Source organism: Canis lupus, chromosome 1, assembly GCF_048164855.1.
Source record: "Canis lupus baileyi chromosome 1, mCanLup2.hap1, whole genome shotgun sequence".
Classification (NCBI taxonomy): Eukaryota; Metazoa; Chordata; class Mammalia; order Carnivora; family Canidae; genus Canis; species Canis lupus.
The window spans coordinates 84,372,472-84,389,206 of NC_132838.1; the positions used below are offsets into that span (position 1 = coordinate 84,372,472).

Sequence of the window (16,735 nt, forward strand, 5' to 3'; positions counted from 1 at the left end):
GGACTGTGATTCATCTTATCTCTCATTCTTTTAAATTCTTTATTTGTAGTTTGCGAAAGCCGCCCGTCTTGCCCCCCTGGTTCTTTTCTTACTCCGTTTCTCCAAGCTGTCTACCTCTTCGTACAGTATATCATCATGGTGAACCTGTTGATTGCTTTTTTCAAGTAGGTTATTTTAATTAAATATGGTTATTTTATGTAAATCAAAATTAATCAAAATTAAATCAACATGATTTCATTTGAATCAAAATCTATTTTGAGTATTAAACCTTTGGGTTTTCTGTGTTCCTTTTTTCCCCCTTTTTCACTGTAGTTTTGACATAGGGGCATGAAACTACTGGTAGATAGGGAGCAGAGCACAAGAAAAGAGGAAAAAACAATAAATGGAGAGAAATTAATAAAAGCAGAATGAAAGGAGAACATGCATTGTAATAAAGCAATGAATTGGAATCATGGAAGAATAACAGTGTCTGAGATTGAAAGCTGACAGTGGGGTTCTTGTTGGCTTTTCTTTACTTGGCTCCAGTGTATCTTAGTCTCTGTTTTCTTCTAGCTCACTTTTCATTTCTTCTCAGTCTGCTTTTCTTTTCTTTTCTTTTTTTTTTTTAAGATTTTATTTATTTATTCATGACACACACACACACACACACACACACACACACACACACACACAGGCAGGGATACAGGCAGAGGGAGAAGCAGGCTCCATTCCAAGCAGGGAGCCTGATGTGGGACTCAAATCCCGGGTCTCCAGGACCACACCTTTGGCTGAAGGTGGCGCTAAACCGCTGAGCCACCCTGGCTGCCCTCAGTCTGCTTTTCTGCATCATCTCCTCCTTAACCTTGTAACATTGGAATGTCCCTGGTCCCAGACCTTGCTCATCTCTCTCTCTCTCTCTCTCTTTCTCTCTCTCATAAAGATTTCTGTTTATTTGTTTGAGAGAGAGAGAGAGAGAGAGTGTACACAAGTTGTGGGGAAGGGCAGAGGGAGAAGCAGGCTGCCCACTGAGCAGGGAGCCCATTGCACAGCTCAATTCCAGGACCCTGAGATCATGACCTGAGCCAAAGGCAGACGCTTAACCAACTGAGCCACCGAAGCACCCACTCATCTCTTATTTGCATTTTGTTTGATCTTGTCAGTGTCCTATAATGCTGACAAATTCTACTTTATGTTTCCATCCCCCATCTCTTCCTCAAACTCCAACCTCACAGATCCAGCTGCCCACTTTCACTGCCAGTTGGATGTATAATAGAATTCTAAAATTCTAAATGTCCAAACTCTTGATCTCCTCTCTTTCCCAGCATATATTTGTCATCATTCCCAAATCTATGGAGAAGACCACAAATTTCTGTCAAGTCTCCCATTTCCCCAGTTGTTCAGATCATAAGCCTTGGAGTCATTCTCAATACCACTTGTATCTCTGTCTCAAAACTGTCAGGAACTCCTGTTGGCTCTGCCTCCCAACAGATCATCAATCCAACCACCCCTTGCCACCGTACTGCTACCAGAGAGCCTCCTACTCATTTCTCTGCTTCTATCTTTGGCCCCATATTCTCTTATCAACATGGTAGCTCCTAGTGACCCTTTAAAAACATATGTCACGTGATGTCACTACTCTGCTCCGAACCCTCAGTGGCATCCCATTTCAAAGTTCCTGCAATGACCTAGAGAACCCCAGTGATCTGGCTTCCCTGCTGCTTTTCAAATCATGCATCACACTCCTCTTCCCCTAACCCTTTCCTCTCCAATCACACTGGCCCCTCATAGGTTTTCAACAAGCACAGGTGTGTTTGTAGCTGCTATTCTCTCTGCCTGGAGTGCTCTTCCATCACCTGCTGGTGTGATCCATTTTCTTACCCCTTTCTAGTCTTTGCTCACATGTTCCCTTTATCATTAGCCCTAACCTAAGGATGACATTTGAAAGTACAGCCCCTTTTCCCTCAGCCATCTCTTTGACATGTCTGGTTTCCCCTATTCTTCTTTCTTTATACCCACTTATAAATACAAATATATTTTATAATTTATTTATACTTCCCCCCTTCCCTGTTTATGGGTCTCCTCTTCAGGAATATAAGCACCATAAGGAAAAGATATTTTACTGTCTTTTTTTGCTGATGAATTTTTCCCAAGTACCAAAAAAGAAGAGAAGAGAAATCAATGTGATGGGATCTAAGTAAAAAAAAAAAAAAAAATAATAATAATAATAATGGAGAGAAGCAAAAATAAATCAGAATACTTAAAAAAATGACTATTGCAAATACATGGGGGAAGACATACCTTTCTGCTTGTCACAAGACTATATGATAACTGTCATCTCTTTTTATAAACTTCTAATATTTACTGGTATTTAGTTAATGTAGCTATTTTTTTTCCACATTTCGAATAATATTGAGTGTTAAGTATGAGATTTTTGTTTCTCAAAAATGATAGGTTGAGTCAAAAGAAAGGTTAAGAAATCCTCACATAGACCAGTCCTCTCACCCTAGAGAGGAACACAGTGAGGACCAAACAAGCTGAGAAACCCAGATCTGACTACTTGTCCAGGGGTCCATTCCAGATTCTTTATATCGAGAATTACCAAAACCCTGAAATACACTGTGAAGATTGCCACCTGCTGGTGGGCAGGCTGTAGTCAGACTTGGAGTGACAGCAGCATTTAATCTTGGTTCTCAAACTTGCTGGTGCAGCAGAATCACCTGGACGGGTTCCTGAGACACAGATCACTATAATGTCTCTGCTGCAGTTTCCAGTAGTTCTGGGCTAAGGCCAGAGAGTTTACATTTTTGACATGTCCTCGGGTGATGCTGATTCTGATTCAGACCACACTTTGAGAACTCCTGTTAAAAACCACTTTTCTATCTTTCCATCATTTACTTGATGGATTCTGTGAAACTTTCCCCTTCCTCTTTTTCTAAGCTGACTTTCTCCAGAATAGTTCTGCCTACTTCTCTTTATCCTTGCTCAAGTTTAGGGTTTCCTGTATTTTTATTGGCTAATTTTGGCTGTCCTCCTCAAGTACGACTTTGCCATCTTTCTCTAAAGAAAGTAAACATTAGCCCAAGCAGAATGTTAAGGCAGATATTCCATTGTGTCCTCTCCCCACTCCTATCCTTTTACAAACTTCACATTAAGTAATTTGAGATGATAGGTTGTATTAGAATAATTGTACCACCCACCACAACTTCCATCACTGGTTCTATAATGGTATTTATTGTACTATCTGCATTTTAATATTGATGTCCTTAAAGTGATAATCCAAGGTAGCCTACCAATAAGAGGTTATATTCATTGTAAAGTTAATGTAAACAATTTTATCTAGTTTCTAAATAGAAGCTCTGCTTCTTGGTATTTTAGGATGAACTGAGTTTTCTTTCCCATCGCTTCTTCATTAATATTCTTTCACTTGAGTATTTTAACTAGGATTATTCTATCAGTTCTCACATTTGACAGGAGGAGAATCTCTTCATAAGGTTGATGATCTAGAAACATTAATGATTTTATAATTTACCATTCTGGACCAAAAAGAGCTTCTTCTTTGAGAAGAGATGGGGAACCAAGAATAGGACAGAGGGCAGTATATGTTCATTGCTTTTAAAACATCAGCATTTTCTCTGTGATTGTAATTTTAATCTTTTGTTTATTATTCTTATGAGCATATTTGATTGTAGAGGATGATTAAATGCATCTTATTTGGTTAGATGAAGAATCACAAGTGCAATAGCTATTATTTTTATTGACTAATTGCTGAGAATCTCAGGCAAACCAGTCATAAAAGTTGTAAAATAGAGAATCTGTTATGTTTCAGGATGCTATACTAAAACATTATCCCTCTCTTCACTACAACTTACAGTAATGTTTACATGGATATGAAATCCATCTCCAATAAGCTATGGAAGTACAATCGATATCGCTACATCATGACCTACCACCAGAAGCCTTGGCTGCCCCCACCTTTCATCCTGCTGAGCCATGTTGGTCTTCTCCTTCGCCGGCTTTGCCATCATCAGGCCCCAAATGACCAAGAGGAGGGTGATGTTGGATTAAGTAAGTTTTCATTGGTGGGGCACCAGCATGAGAGTAAAGAGTGGAGATCTGAGGTGAAAACACACAGTTCAATTTAGGGCACAGGGCGGAAGGCTCTGGGGGGGGGGGGTCACTCAATATATATATAGAGAGAGAGAGAAAGAGAGAGAGAGAGTACTAGCTGAAGACCTGGGTGGAAGGAAATACATTGATCTCATCAGGTGGTGGTAGTACCTTTTGAGGAAATTAACCAATACTCTGGAAAAAAGGAAGAGGTTAAGAACAGAATCTCTCCTTGAGTGTGGAAAGGCTTTATGTTACTTGGAAAAGCTGTGTTTTCTCCTTTCACCTGGGAGTTCATCAGAGTGACTCCTGGGGAGCAGTCACAGTGAACCGTACTCATTGCCTGTTGTTGAAGATGGAATCCAAACAGAAAGGAGTCACAGAAGGTCTCGTGGACTGAGGGAAATTGATAAGACAGACTCGGCTTCACTTATTAACCAGAGTCCTGATTCTCTGCTTCCTAATCTACTGAGAATGGAGGTTATTCTGTATAGTTGTTTCATATTTTCAATTCAAGATGCAGAAACGTAGATTCTTGTTTTCCTTTTCTTCTTCTTTCTCTTCTTTTTGCCATACTTAAGTCTGCCTATTTTGAGAGTCTCCTAGCTCATTTTGCTTATCCACATCTTCACTGCATGCTATGACTCTCACACTAATTGTTATAATAGAGCATTTCTTTTTGTGGTTTTACAGACCTATTGTAGTTTCTCTCAAGCAATTTCACAATTGGTACCAGGCCCATTTCTAGATAATTCCTACACATAGAGAAAAGGGGTGGCATAAATTCACAATTGTTATCTCCATTCCTACATCCAAAATATCCCTGAAAACAGAAAGCTTTTTTTCTTCTTAAGTTACAGATTCATTTGGACAAAAGAGGCTGATGGGACTCCTGTGAAGCCGTTTATTCTCTTTATCTGTTGTAGCATGAATATTCATTGGTTTTGCTACAAAAATAATGTGTTGGATTGTAGGGTGCTGCCCTCCCCTCAGTTAGGGGTTTTACTTCATTTATGGCATATGCACTATATTATTTTTCCAAAAGGAGAAAAGGAAAATTCTGAATTCTAAAACATACTGGGTTCCAGGAGTTTCAGATAAGGGATTGTGTACTCTTCCATTTCCCTGGGCTTTTAAGGGGACAGGTGTTATGACAAGGTTGATAGGATGATATGCTTTTGTTCCTGCTGGTAATTGGCTTAGGGAGGTATTTTTCTCTTCTTAAGTCACTTTGGAGATTTACTTTTCTTTTCCCTCCTGCACCCATCCCCTCCATAGATTCAGACTATATGAGGAAGGCAAAGCACAGATGAATTACTTTTTAAAAAAGATTTTTTATTTTAGAGAGAGGAGATGGGGGATGGATAAGCAAGGGAGATGAAGAGAGACTCTCAAGCAGTCTCTGCACTGAGTGTGGAACCCCATGCCACTCTCAATCCCACAGCCCTGAGATCATAACCAGAGTTGAAATCAAGAGTTGGCCACTTAACTGATTGACCTACCCAGCACCCTACAACGGAAGTCACTTTAAAGGCTTATAATTATATTATAATCTTTAGGCTTCTAATAGAGAGCCATCCCAGGCATTGGCTGAGGACTACTGTAATCTAATAGGAGAGTGTGAACCAGGGGAGAGATCCTGGAATTGGCTGGGATTTGGCCAGATTTTAGCTTCACCTTCATCTGCACTTATAGGAAGATTCTTGTATATAACTCAAGTAAATTTCTGATGGATAGAGGTGTGTTCATCCTGAGTTCTGAAAAAATCTTGAATTTTTGTAAAACTTCTTCCAATCCTCTAGTGAAGATTGACGTTTGCATATGGGGCAGCAGTGCCACCTGGTGGAGAGTCACAAGAATGCTCCACATGTGCAAGCTGCACCTGTCACTGGAATTGATTGGTCTTTGGGTTTTGTTTTCAGGAATCCACAGAAGGATCAAATCTTGATAACTGTAAAATTTCTCACTCATAAGAGATTCCTTAATGAAAATGAGTATTTAGGGTTTTGGGGGGTGGTTACTGGATTTTTTCAGTATCTGAGCATTCTTTCACACCATAAGATCGGAAAACATTGTGTATTGCAATTGTGGACATATTTTTATGGCTGAATATTGTTTTCTCTTTGCCACGCTTTTCAATTTAAAATTTATATTTTTGTCTCATTTTATTGGAAAATGATGAAATGTTTGGATTTCTAGTAAGTTTGAAGGAACTCTGATGGGTTTTTTTTTTCCTAATTTAAGTGAAACCACTGAAGGAAGAGAATGCTCCCTTTTTAACCTTTTGCAACACCATTTATATATTTTCCAAGTGTTAGAAACTTGTTCATAAGCCAGTATACTTTTCTGTTAGATCAGAATGAGGGCCAAAGGTGGTAGACGGAATGTATCACTGAAGTCTGACAATTGAATTGTGTTAGCTTTGTAACATCATGATAATGTGTCTTTTTGTGAGTTAATTATGATTATGTCAAAGAAAGTGGATAGTCTCAGCCAGTGGCTGGCAATAATGTCTCTGCTTCCAATAGAGTAATTTCATGCAGTTAACCCTTGAGCAACATGGGGGTTAGGGGCACCAGCCACCTGCGGACTCAAAAATCTGTGTATAACTTTTGACTCCCCCAAAACTTAACTACTAATAGACTTCTGTGGCCCAGAAGCCTTCCTGATAACATAAACAGTCAATTAATACATATTTTGGGTAATGTATGTGTTATATACTGAGACTTACAATAAGGTGAGCTAGAGAAAAGGTTTATATTAAGAAAATAGTAAAGGAGAGAAAATACATATACATCACTTTACTGTATTTACTGGGAAAACGAAACAAAACAAAATGAACCATAATGCATACAAGTGGACCCCTACACTTCATGTTGCTCAAGGTTCAAGTGTATATACAAATTCAGTGTAACAAGGTGAAACTTTCTTACACTTGCTGGATTAATTTAACAGACTTCAACTTGATCTTATCTTGATTTTAACCTACAGGTTGCTTATGTAATTTTGATAGACAAAACAGGTGGTAAGGAAAAATGACAATGTGATTCTTTCCCCATATGCATATAAATATAATGAAGCTTGGTTAATGTGTAGATACAGTCTACCCTATGAGCATATTGAACAGAAAGTGTTCCTCATGAGTCATCTTCAAATCCCCACTCCTGTTTTTAGAATAATAGGAAAGATCCAAACTGGTATTTCTATTTGTTTCTGCATAGTGCTTCTCTATTACTATTAGGAATTTGGTGTGACGAAGCAGCAAAGTTTATCACACAAGCTATACTTTATTTTCAACACAAATGGAAGAAAAGCCACTCTTATTCTGTATCAGCTTCCTATTAAAGACAAATAATGATTTTTTATGTGCCATACTTATTTACATAGAACTCTATCTGAGTGAGGAGGATCTGAAAAGACTTCATGATTTTGAAGAGCAGTGTGTGGAAATATACTTCCATGAGAAGACTGAAAGTCTGAATAATAGCTATGAGGAACGAATCCGAGTAACATCAGAAAGGTAAAAGATAAGTCTTTTTTTTTCCAGCTCCTCAAACCTGATTTTTTAAAAAAGATTTTATTTATTTATTCATGAGAGACACACAGAGAGGCAGAGACATAGGCAGAGGGAGAAGCAGGCTCCATTCAGGGAGCCCGATGTGGGACTCGATCCTAGGACCCTGGATCACGCCCTGAGCCAAAGGCAGATGCTCAACCACTGAGCCACCCAGACATCCCCCCAAACCTGATTCTACTAAGAATGTCTGAAGAAGTAGAAAGATGGACTTTCAAAACCTAGAGGTTTGGGTGCTCTACAATCTTGTCTAGTAGCATATAGTATTTCCATAATGGATGTGTATTTATTGAGCACCTCCTATGTTCCAGGTGCCCTTCTAGTCACCAGAGATAGTGAATAAGAGATAGTGAATAAGAAGAGACAAGAGTCCCTGCCTTCATAGGACTAGTGTGTACAGGCAGAGGGGTCAGGGGGCAGGGGAGAAGTAATACACAGAGAAACACATGCAAATATGCAATTTAATATCAGTTAAAGAGCAATGAAGAAAAAAATCTAGTTGCATTTTTTCAATGGTAGTGAGGGGTCTGCCAGAGTTGGAGGCGGGGGTGGGAGGCAGTGGTGGTGTTGAGTGGACTCTCTTTGACTTGGGCCAGGGAGGTCATGGAGGAGTTGGAGGAGGAGAGACCCGAGGGAGGTAGGCCAGATATGCAGTGGGATGGTCCCCTGGCTGCAGGAACAGCCAGTGAGAATGCCCGTGGCAACAGTGTGTGTCCACCAATGGTGGGTTGGACTGGAGAAGCTGTAGGGCTACGTGCTGGTTGCACTGGGGAGACAAGGGCAGGTGAGGTTTTGTTTTTACATGGGGATAACAAAAGAAATGTGTATGGTCCTGGAGATGATTCACCAGCAAAGGAGAAATCGCAGGAGCAGGAGGGAAGAGGCGATTGGCCACAAGAAAGGGCTTGATGCCTGGGCTACCGCCCCCCCCTTCCCCCCCCCCCCCCCCCCCGGACACCCCCAGCAGGGGTCCCGCAGAGAGGTTGCAGCTAGGGTATGCCTGTACGCATTTAAAAAAAAAACCCAAAAAACAAAAAAAACCTACAGAATTTTTTTGTACCCAGAAGCAAATTGACAGAACTTAAATGTGTTCCTTCATTTTCGAATATACACGGACCTGACTATACAATGTTATAGCTAATTATGCATATATTTTTTCTGATGTCCAAATGGATAGACAGTGAATCCTTAAATGTGGCTCTCTGTAAAATTGAATTACGTGAAGAACTCCCTAAATGGTTTGCTATGGGTAGAAGTCATATTTCTGGACTTTTCAATTGGTGTCATATTATGTAAATGTGTATTTAGGTGGCTGGTTGAATGTCAGACCAAATTTTATTTTGAGGAAAAGATATCAAATAAAGGTTTGCGAGCACACAAATTTTATTTTCCTTAAATAATATACGCAGGCCAGAGCTTGATGAGCTTTTCTTACCTTTTTCCTCTACTGCACATTCTGCCTCCTTGGTGGATATGCTCGCTGAGTCCTGTGGGCCAGCCTGGCTCTCTGTTTCCTAGGAAACACATGCCCAGATAGCAGTTTAGAGAGCCCGGGTAAAGACCTGCTTCTGTCACTTACTGGCTCTGTGCACTTGGGCAAATTTACTCTGGCCTTTGTTTTCTTATGTGTAAGATGCACCCAAAAATAGACCTAGCTCTTAGAGGTACTGTGAGGATTGCATGAAGTAACAGAGATGGACTATGTGGCAGAGTGCTGATCGATAGTAAGGGTACAGCGAAAGTAACAGTAATCTCCCCAAACTGTGAGTGTGATTTCTTTTTAAATACATATTTTCTTTCAAAACTTAAAAAGAGAATAAATACATGAGATGAGATGACCTCCTTGCCCCAGATTATGAATGAGGACAAGGTCACAGAAAGCCCCTCCTTTGCACTGTAAACTAAAGATTTTTAGGTGGTCAGATATGGACAGATTTAAGTTCTAGGCAAATGCCTTCAGTTACAGTGTGGATTCCAGGTGTCGGAATCAGAAGTATGGAGATAGCAGGGGTTGATGCAGCAGGAGGATGAGTGACGGGGGCTAGCCAAACCAGCCATGGTAGGTTTGAAAGGACATATCTGAGTCTAATTTGGGCTGTTATATATAACAAAGTGCCAGAGGCTGGGGGGCTTGTAAGTAGCAGAAAGTAATTGCTCACAGTTCTGGAGGCTGGGAAATCCAAGATCAACATTGTTGGGTGACAGCCCCCTTCTGGGTTGCAGACTTCTCTTGTGTCTTCCACATGGCGGAGGGGGTGAGGGAGCACTGTGGGGTTTCAAGGCACAAATCCCATTCATGAAGACTCTACCCTCATGACCTATTCACCTCCCAAAGGCCCCACCTACTAATACCATCACCTTTGGGGGGTTAGAATGCAACATATGAATTTCAGGGAGATCTAAACATTCAGACCATAACAGAAGGGATGAATCAAGGCATGTTTAGAAAGGGTGAGTCATGAGGGGAGTTAGGGGTTGGACGTGCAGCCAAGGGAGAGGGTGGAGTCCAAGATGACTCTCATATCTGTAGCAGGGGTAATTAGGTGAAAAATGGCATCACCATGATAGGAAAAAAAATGTGCAAAAAACATGGGTAAGGGGCAAGCAATGAGTTTTAGCTTTGTTGAGCTTGAGACTCTTGTGGCACATTTAGCCAGAGATTTCTGGGAGGCATTATATGTGAGGCTATGAAGTCCTGAGGCCAAGATTGAACTAGACAAGGAGACTTGGGAGTCATCTGCCCCTTGTGAGAAAATAAAACCATGACAGGGGAAGTGATTATGCCCAGGAAGCAAGAAGGATGAGGAAACTCAGTGGGCTGAAGGTGGAACCCTGAGGAGTGCCAACACCTGTGTAGCAGAGCAGGGAAGAGGGGCTTATGGGGAAGATTAACCAGAACCCACCAGAGGAGAATAAGGAAAACTAGGAAATGGTAGTGTCATGAGTCAAATGGATCCAGCGTGCAAACTTGAGAACTAGACATTTATGAACAAGTAATTCAGTAATAGTAGTAGTGGTGGTGGAGGTGATTGTAATATGACCAGCACCATCAATCATCATATATCATTATATCCCTCTTGAGTCTTTTCCTTGGGTAGAGGAAGGAGTAGAAGGTAGATGGCTATGTAGCTTCTGAATAGTATTCTGGAGGCTTTCATGGGTTCTAGAATTTGATTATGAATGCCTAATTTCACTTTTCAAAACATCATCATTTCTCCCTCATGCTAGAGCTACCTCACCAGCCTTCTAATTGCATGGTCAGCCCTGTTGAGGTCATCTCTGGGGAGTTCACAATGGAAGCATGAGAGGGAGGGAAGAAGACTTCCCTGAGGTAGCTTGAGCTAGTTTGAAGAGGAAGGGAAAGGAGATTAGGAGGATATTTGCACAGCTGCCTACCTGTGAAGGAGAGATCACCTATATCCTTGCAGAATTAAGTGAGTGAGTTGTGAGACCTGAAATAGAGAAGTATTAGGCTGTTTTATGTCCCCCTTTCTCTGGAACACTGGCTACTTTTTGACCCTAGCAACACAAACCAGCATTTCTTGCTTTCTGTTCTATGGAGTAAGATGTTAATTGGATATTTTTCCATTTAAGCATGTTATATTTTGGAAATATTGCATTCAGTTTTTTAAATAATTTCTGCACCCAATGTGGGGCTCGGACACACAACCCTGAGATCAAGAGTTGCACACTCTACCACCTGAGCCTACCAGGTGTCCCTGGGAAATGTGACATTTTAAAACAAGTCATATTGTGACTCAGTAAAGTTATCATTGGAGCAGGTCCTGACATCCTGTCATCATTTTACTTTGAAACCTTATTGAGAAACATTCGTGAGCACCCCCAGCATGGGAAACGTTGGCATAATTTGTTTAGCACTTCCCATGCTTCTAAGGCCTCTGTGAGAACTTTGCCTAGATCTCCGATGAGTTGCGCAGAGGTGCCAGAGTGCCAGGGTTCATGCTACTAGTTGTGGAGTCAGACTGTCTGGGTTCCAAGCTTCACTCCATCTCTAGCCATGTAACTGGCCACGCGACCTAATCTCTTTTATGAAAGGAATAATAGGAATGCCTCCATTATAGGGTTGTTATGCAGATTAAATAAAATAATACTATAGAGGCTTGTAACATGCCTGGCACCTAGTGAGCACTCAGAGAATATTACAATTATCATGATGATTATAATTACACTCCTTATAATCTTATTTTAAAACATCTTCTCCAAGAACCCACAGTTAAACAATAGTTATACTGGTCTTCCCCCCCACCCTCAGATTGTGCTCAGGGGAAACTAAACTTCTAAGAATTTATTTTACATGTCAGAATCACTGAAAGTCTAGATTAAATTAATATAGGTGGTGGTTGAGGAATATGATTAAAATATGTCTCATGGGACATAATGCTTTAGGGAAAAAAAAAAATAAGCAAGAGAACCCGATGTGAGGGTGACCAGGTTATTTGTCTAACCAGTCTCTATTGTCAAATGTTACCTGTTGCTGTGAATAGTTGCTGGTTTCTATTGTGTCCATTTGATGTGACTGCTGCTAATGGAACTTAATGAGCCTCCATTACTCCTGTTCAGACTGTTCTGTTTTTGAATTAGATGAAACACTGCACTAAATGGAGAGGCTCTAATTAAGCATATTTGGAAGGGAGTATACATATATTTTGTGCTCTTTCCCTCATCGTCTCTGCCAATTTTCGTTTTGCAGGTTCCAGAAGGTCAGGAAGCATTTATTAAGCCTCTACTTAGTTATAGAAGTTGAATTTATAGCAGAAGTAAGAAAGAGAGGGTCCTACCCACGATATAATAAACACGGAAAATATCAGCCTCTTTGTTCTTTAATTCCTATCTGCCAAGCTCCCAGAAAGAAGAAATGGAGGATTTCTCAATCCATGCCACTTGGGATACATTCTAGAGAGGGGATGTCTCACACTATGTTGGGAAGTGCTTCTGCAGCTGAATGCTAAGTCCTTTATAGCATAATCACTGCTTCTTCCAGGCTCCATGTAAGACCAGGGATCATTCTTAATTTTTGCATATGGTCATGTCAGCCATGAAACTGTTGATGAGATTCCCTCCCTTGCTGGGTTGGGTTTTTTCCCCCCACCCTGTATTTCTGTTTATCAAAGATTTTCATTATTGAGAATTAGGCCAGAATACTCACTTATCCAAATAAAAGAATAAAACAGGGAAAGAAAAGAAAGAAAAAATGTCATAAGTCAGAATGCACTGTGAACATTTTGTTCTTTTTTCCATTTAGTCTTCCATATATTTTTAGTTAAAATTATACAAGTTGGGGCCGCCTGGGTGACTCAGTTAAGTATCTGACTTTTGATTTTTGTCTCTGGTCATGGTCATGAGATTTGAGTCCCACGTTGGGCTCTGTGGTCTGCAAGGAGTCTGCTGGAGATTCCCTTTCCCTCTGCCCCTGCCCCCCTCAAAATAAATAAATAAAATCTTTTTTTTAAATACTTTTTATTTATTTATGATAGTCACAGAGAGAGAGAGAGAGAGAGAGGCAGAGACACAGGCTGAGGGAGAAGCAGGCTCCATGCACTGGGAGCCCGACGTGGGACTCGATCCCGGGTCTCCAGGATCGCGCCTTGGGCCAAAGGCAGGCGCCAAACCGCTGCGCCACCCAGGGATCCCAATAAATAAAATCTTTAAAAAAATTATACAAGTTTATACATTACCCACCTTTACACACCAAAAATACTTTTCAAATAATTGCTATTTATAAATATTTGTAACTTTTATTGTTTCTCAACTTACAAAGTTTTTATACCAAATTTAAAAGCATAGAATATAGAACATAACAGACATACACATCCCCATGCCTACCATCAGAAATAGCCAAAGGAAATTACACTCTACAATGTAAGTATGATTTTTAATGGCTGCGTAATATTCTATCTCATAATGCAAGGAGTATTTGTCTGCGTTAGCATAGTGAAATCATAGTCTCTTTATGTACATTGCTTAATTGAATGTCCCAATGTTGCAGCCTTGTCACCATTTAGTTATTTTAATCATTTGCTAGGCTAAACAAAAAAATATTGTTACAATGTAGAGGAATCATTGTTTTAATTTCAATTTTCCTGCATACCTAATGAGGTGTAATATTTTTACCATGTCTCCTTATCTTTTGTATTTTATCTTTTGTGAATTGTCTGTTCACGTCCTTTGGAGTCTCTGTAATTTTTTCTGTAACAATTTGTGAAAGCTATGATTTATTAAGGGATATAAACATCACATTTGTTAGAATAATTTCTAACTTACTGCTTATTTTAAAATTTTATATTTTTATGTGTACGAGTTTGTTTTTATGTAACCAAACATGATGTATTTTGTAATTTGTTGTATTGTAAAGCTTAGAAAGCTGTATTAGTTTCTTAGGGCTGCCATAAGGAAGTATCAAGAATTGGGTGTCCTATGACAGCAGAAATAAAGCAGAAATAAATTGTCTCACAGTTCTGGAGGTTACAAATCCAAAATCAAGAAATCGGTAGGGGATCCCTGGGTGGCGCAGTGGTTTAGCGCCTGCCTTTGGCCCAGGGCGCAATCCTGGAGACCCGGGATTGAATCCCACGTCGGGCTCCCGGTGCATGGAGCCTGCTTCTCCCTCTGCCTATGTCTCTGCCTCTCTCTCTCTCTGTGTGACTATCATAAATAAAAATTAAAAAAAAAAAAAAAAAGAAATCGGTAGGGCCATGCTTCCTCTGATGACTTCTAGTAGAGAATCTTTCCTTGCTTCTTCTAGCTTCTGACATTTACTGGCAATCCTTGATATTCCTGAGCTCATAGATACATCACTGACGTCATAGGGTGGCTTCTCCCTGTGTATATTCACATCATCTTCTCACTGTGTCCAAATTTTCCTTCTCTAAGGACATCAGCCATAGTGGCTTAGGGCCTACTCTAATGACCTTGTTTTAACTTGGTTATCTCTGTAGAGACCATATTTCCAAATGAGGTCTCATTCTAAGAGTACTAGGTGGTTAGGACTTCAACCTATTTCTTTTGGGATGGAGAGCACAAAACCCATCCCGTTATAGAAATATTTACAGATGGACAGATAATATTAACCAACATCTCCTTCATTCTTTTCCCTGTCTCTAAATCAGATATTCCATTTAATTAGATTCTATTTTCAATTTAACTTCTGACTTTCACAGCTGAAAATATCTTGCGTTGCTTTTACATGAATCAATGGCCGGACATTGTAATGTTGAGTTAAAGTATTCAAAATGACTTCAAAAATTTGCCACAGGCTTTCTCAGAATGTAGGTCTCCTAAAATGGGTTTTGTTTGAAGCTTGGGAAGCCTATTTGAACTGTAGACTTGTATTGTTTTTAAGATCTATACGTTTATTTTCTAATTACATATTTACATACATTAATTCTGTTCCTCTCATTCTGGCTTCTTCCTCAAGATCTTCTTTTCCTATCCAGAAGAGCAAAGTGCTTGTCACTAGGAGATTTGGGGATGTTTGTCATGTAAATTAATGAATGTATTAACGAATACAATAGAGCTGATGCATGGAACTTTTGGAGGGATGACTAGCAGGAAGCTGGAAACATGGTTGTGAGATGTTAGAGAAATAAGGGCTAGAAAAGGAGACGTATCATGTCTCCTCATTGGGGCAATAGTGGGAATTATAGGAGGGCGTGAGGTCACCTGAGATGAGAAGACAGAAAACTCACCCAACTTGGGGAAGCATTTAGGCTGAGGCAGCTCCAAAAGATGGAAATAGGACAGGAGGAGAGCCAGGCAAGTTCCCACTGGCTTAACGACGTGTTTATTGGTTTTCTCTCTCCCTTTACCATCAGGGTTACAGAGATGTACTTCCAACTGAAAGAAATGAATGAAAAAGTGTCTTTTATAAAGGACTCTTTACTGTCCTTGGACAGCCAAGTGGGACATCTGCAGGACCTCTCTGCCCTGACAGTGGATACCCTAAAAGTCCTTTCTGCTGTTGACACCTTACAAGAGGATGAGGCTCTCCTGGCCAGCAGAAAACACTCTACTTGCAGAAAACTTCCCCACAGCTGGAGCAATGTCATCTGTGCAGGGGTTCTAGGCAGCGTGGAAGTCTCTGGGGAGAAGAAATACCAGTATTATAGCATGCCTCCTTCTTTGCTGCGGAGCCTGGCCAGAGGCCAGCACACCCTGAGAGTACAGAGGGGACCCCTTCTTGAGATCACAGACAATCTGAGAGAGGCTTCAAATATAAGAGATGAGCAGGAAAAGCAAGAAACAGAAACTGCTATAGTTGCTTCTGGGGTGTCCCTTCATGGGCAAGGGCAGCCGAAGTATGGCCAGTTTCTCCTGGTCCCTTCTGATCTAAAGCGAGTTCCTTTCTCTGCAGAAACTGACTTGCCTCTGTTCAGAGCATCTATGGAAGCAGGTACAAAGGTGCTGGCAACTGAACAGGTCCCCCAGGGTGAAGTGCCTGTTCATCTGACTTGGCAGACTCCAGCTGTCTCAGCTCAGGGCTCAGTGGCCGAACCCGAGGCACGGTACAGGTCAATCGCTCAGACACCGGCCAGACAAGACGAGGCGGAGCAAGGTCTCCCCACTCTGATTTGCACATCTGTGCCAATGCAAGTGACCTCCCTCCCCTCCCAAGTAGAGAGCATGGGAACTGGAGGTGGATATGTGAACTGGGCATTTTCAGAAGGTGATGAAACTGGTGTGTTTAGCATCAAGAAAAAATGGCAGACCTGCTTGGCCTCCACGAGTAACAGTGACTCTAAAGAGAGTGACCAAGGACAGAGGCAGATCCGGGCCAGATCTCTATCTGATAACTCATCAAGCTTGGCCCCTAGTAGTGACTGCTCAGAGGTAGGACCATGGCTACAGCCAGACACATCCTTTTGGATCAATCCTTTCCGCAGAGATAGGCCCTTCACTCGGAGTCATAGTTTGCGATTCCACAAGGAGGACAAACTGAAGATCTCTAAGATTAAAAGTAAGAAGTGAATTTTTTTTTAAATGTGGTCTTGAATTATTAAATTTTATGCATTGCTATTATTTTTAAAAAGTTGACCTCTGAGTGTATCCTCATTCTCC

General features: G+C 40.7%; 1 protein-coding gene across 3 annotated transcripts in view; it reads left to right on the forward strand.

The window, feature by feature from the left end:
- TRPM6 (transient receptor potential cation channel subfamily M member 6) overlaps nucleotides 1–16,735 on the forward strand; it is a 133,123-nt gene that overhangs the window by 78,578 nt on the left and 37,810 nt on the right. For all 3 annotated transcript variants that reach the window (XM_072837785.1, XM_072837774.1, XM_072837793.1), the window contains exons 23-26: nucleotides 50–164; nucleotides 3,851–4,044; nucleotides 7,474–7,606; nucleotides 15,493–16,634. In XM_072837785.1, the coding sequence (XP_072693886.1) occupies nucleotides 50–164; nucleotides 3,851–4,044; nucleotides 7,474–7,606; nucleotides 15,493–16,634 (1,584 nt within the window). The remainder of the gene's footprint in view (nucleotides 1–49; nucleotides 165–3,850; nucleotides 4,045–7,473; nucleotides 7,607–15,492; nucleotides 16,635–16,735) is intronic.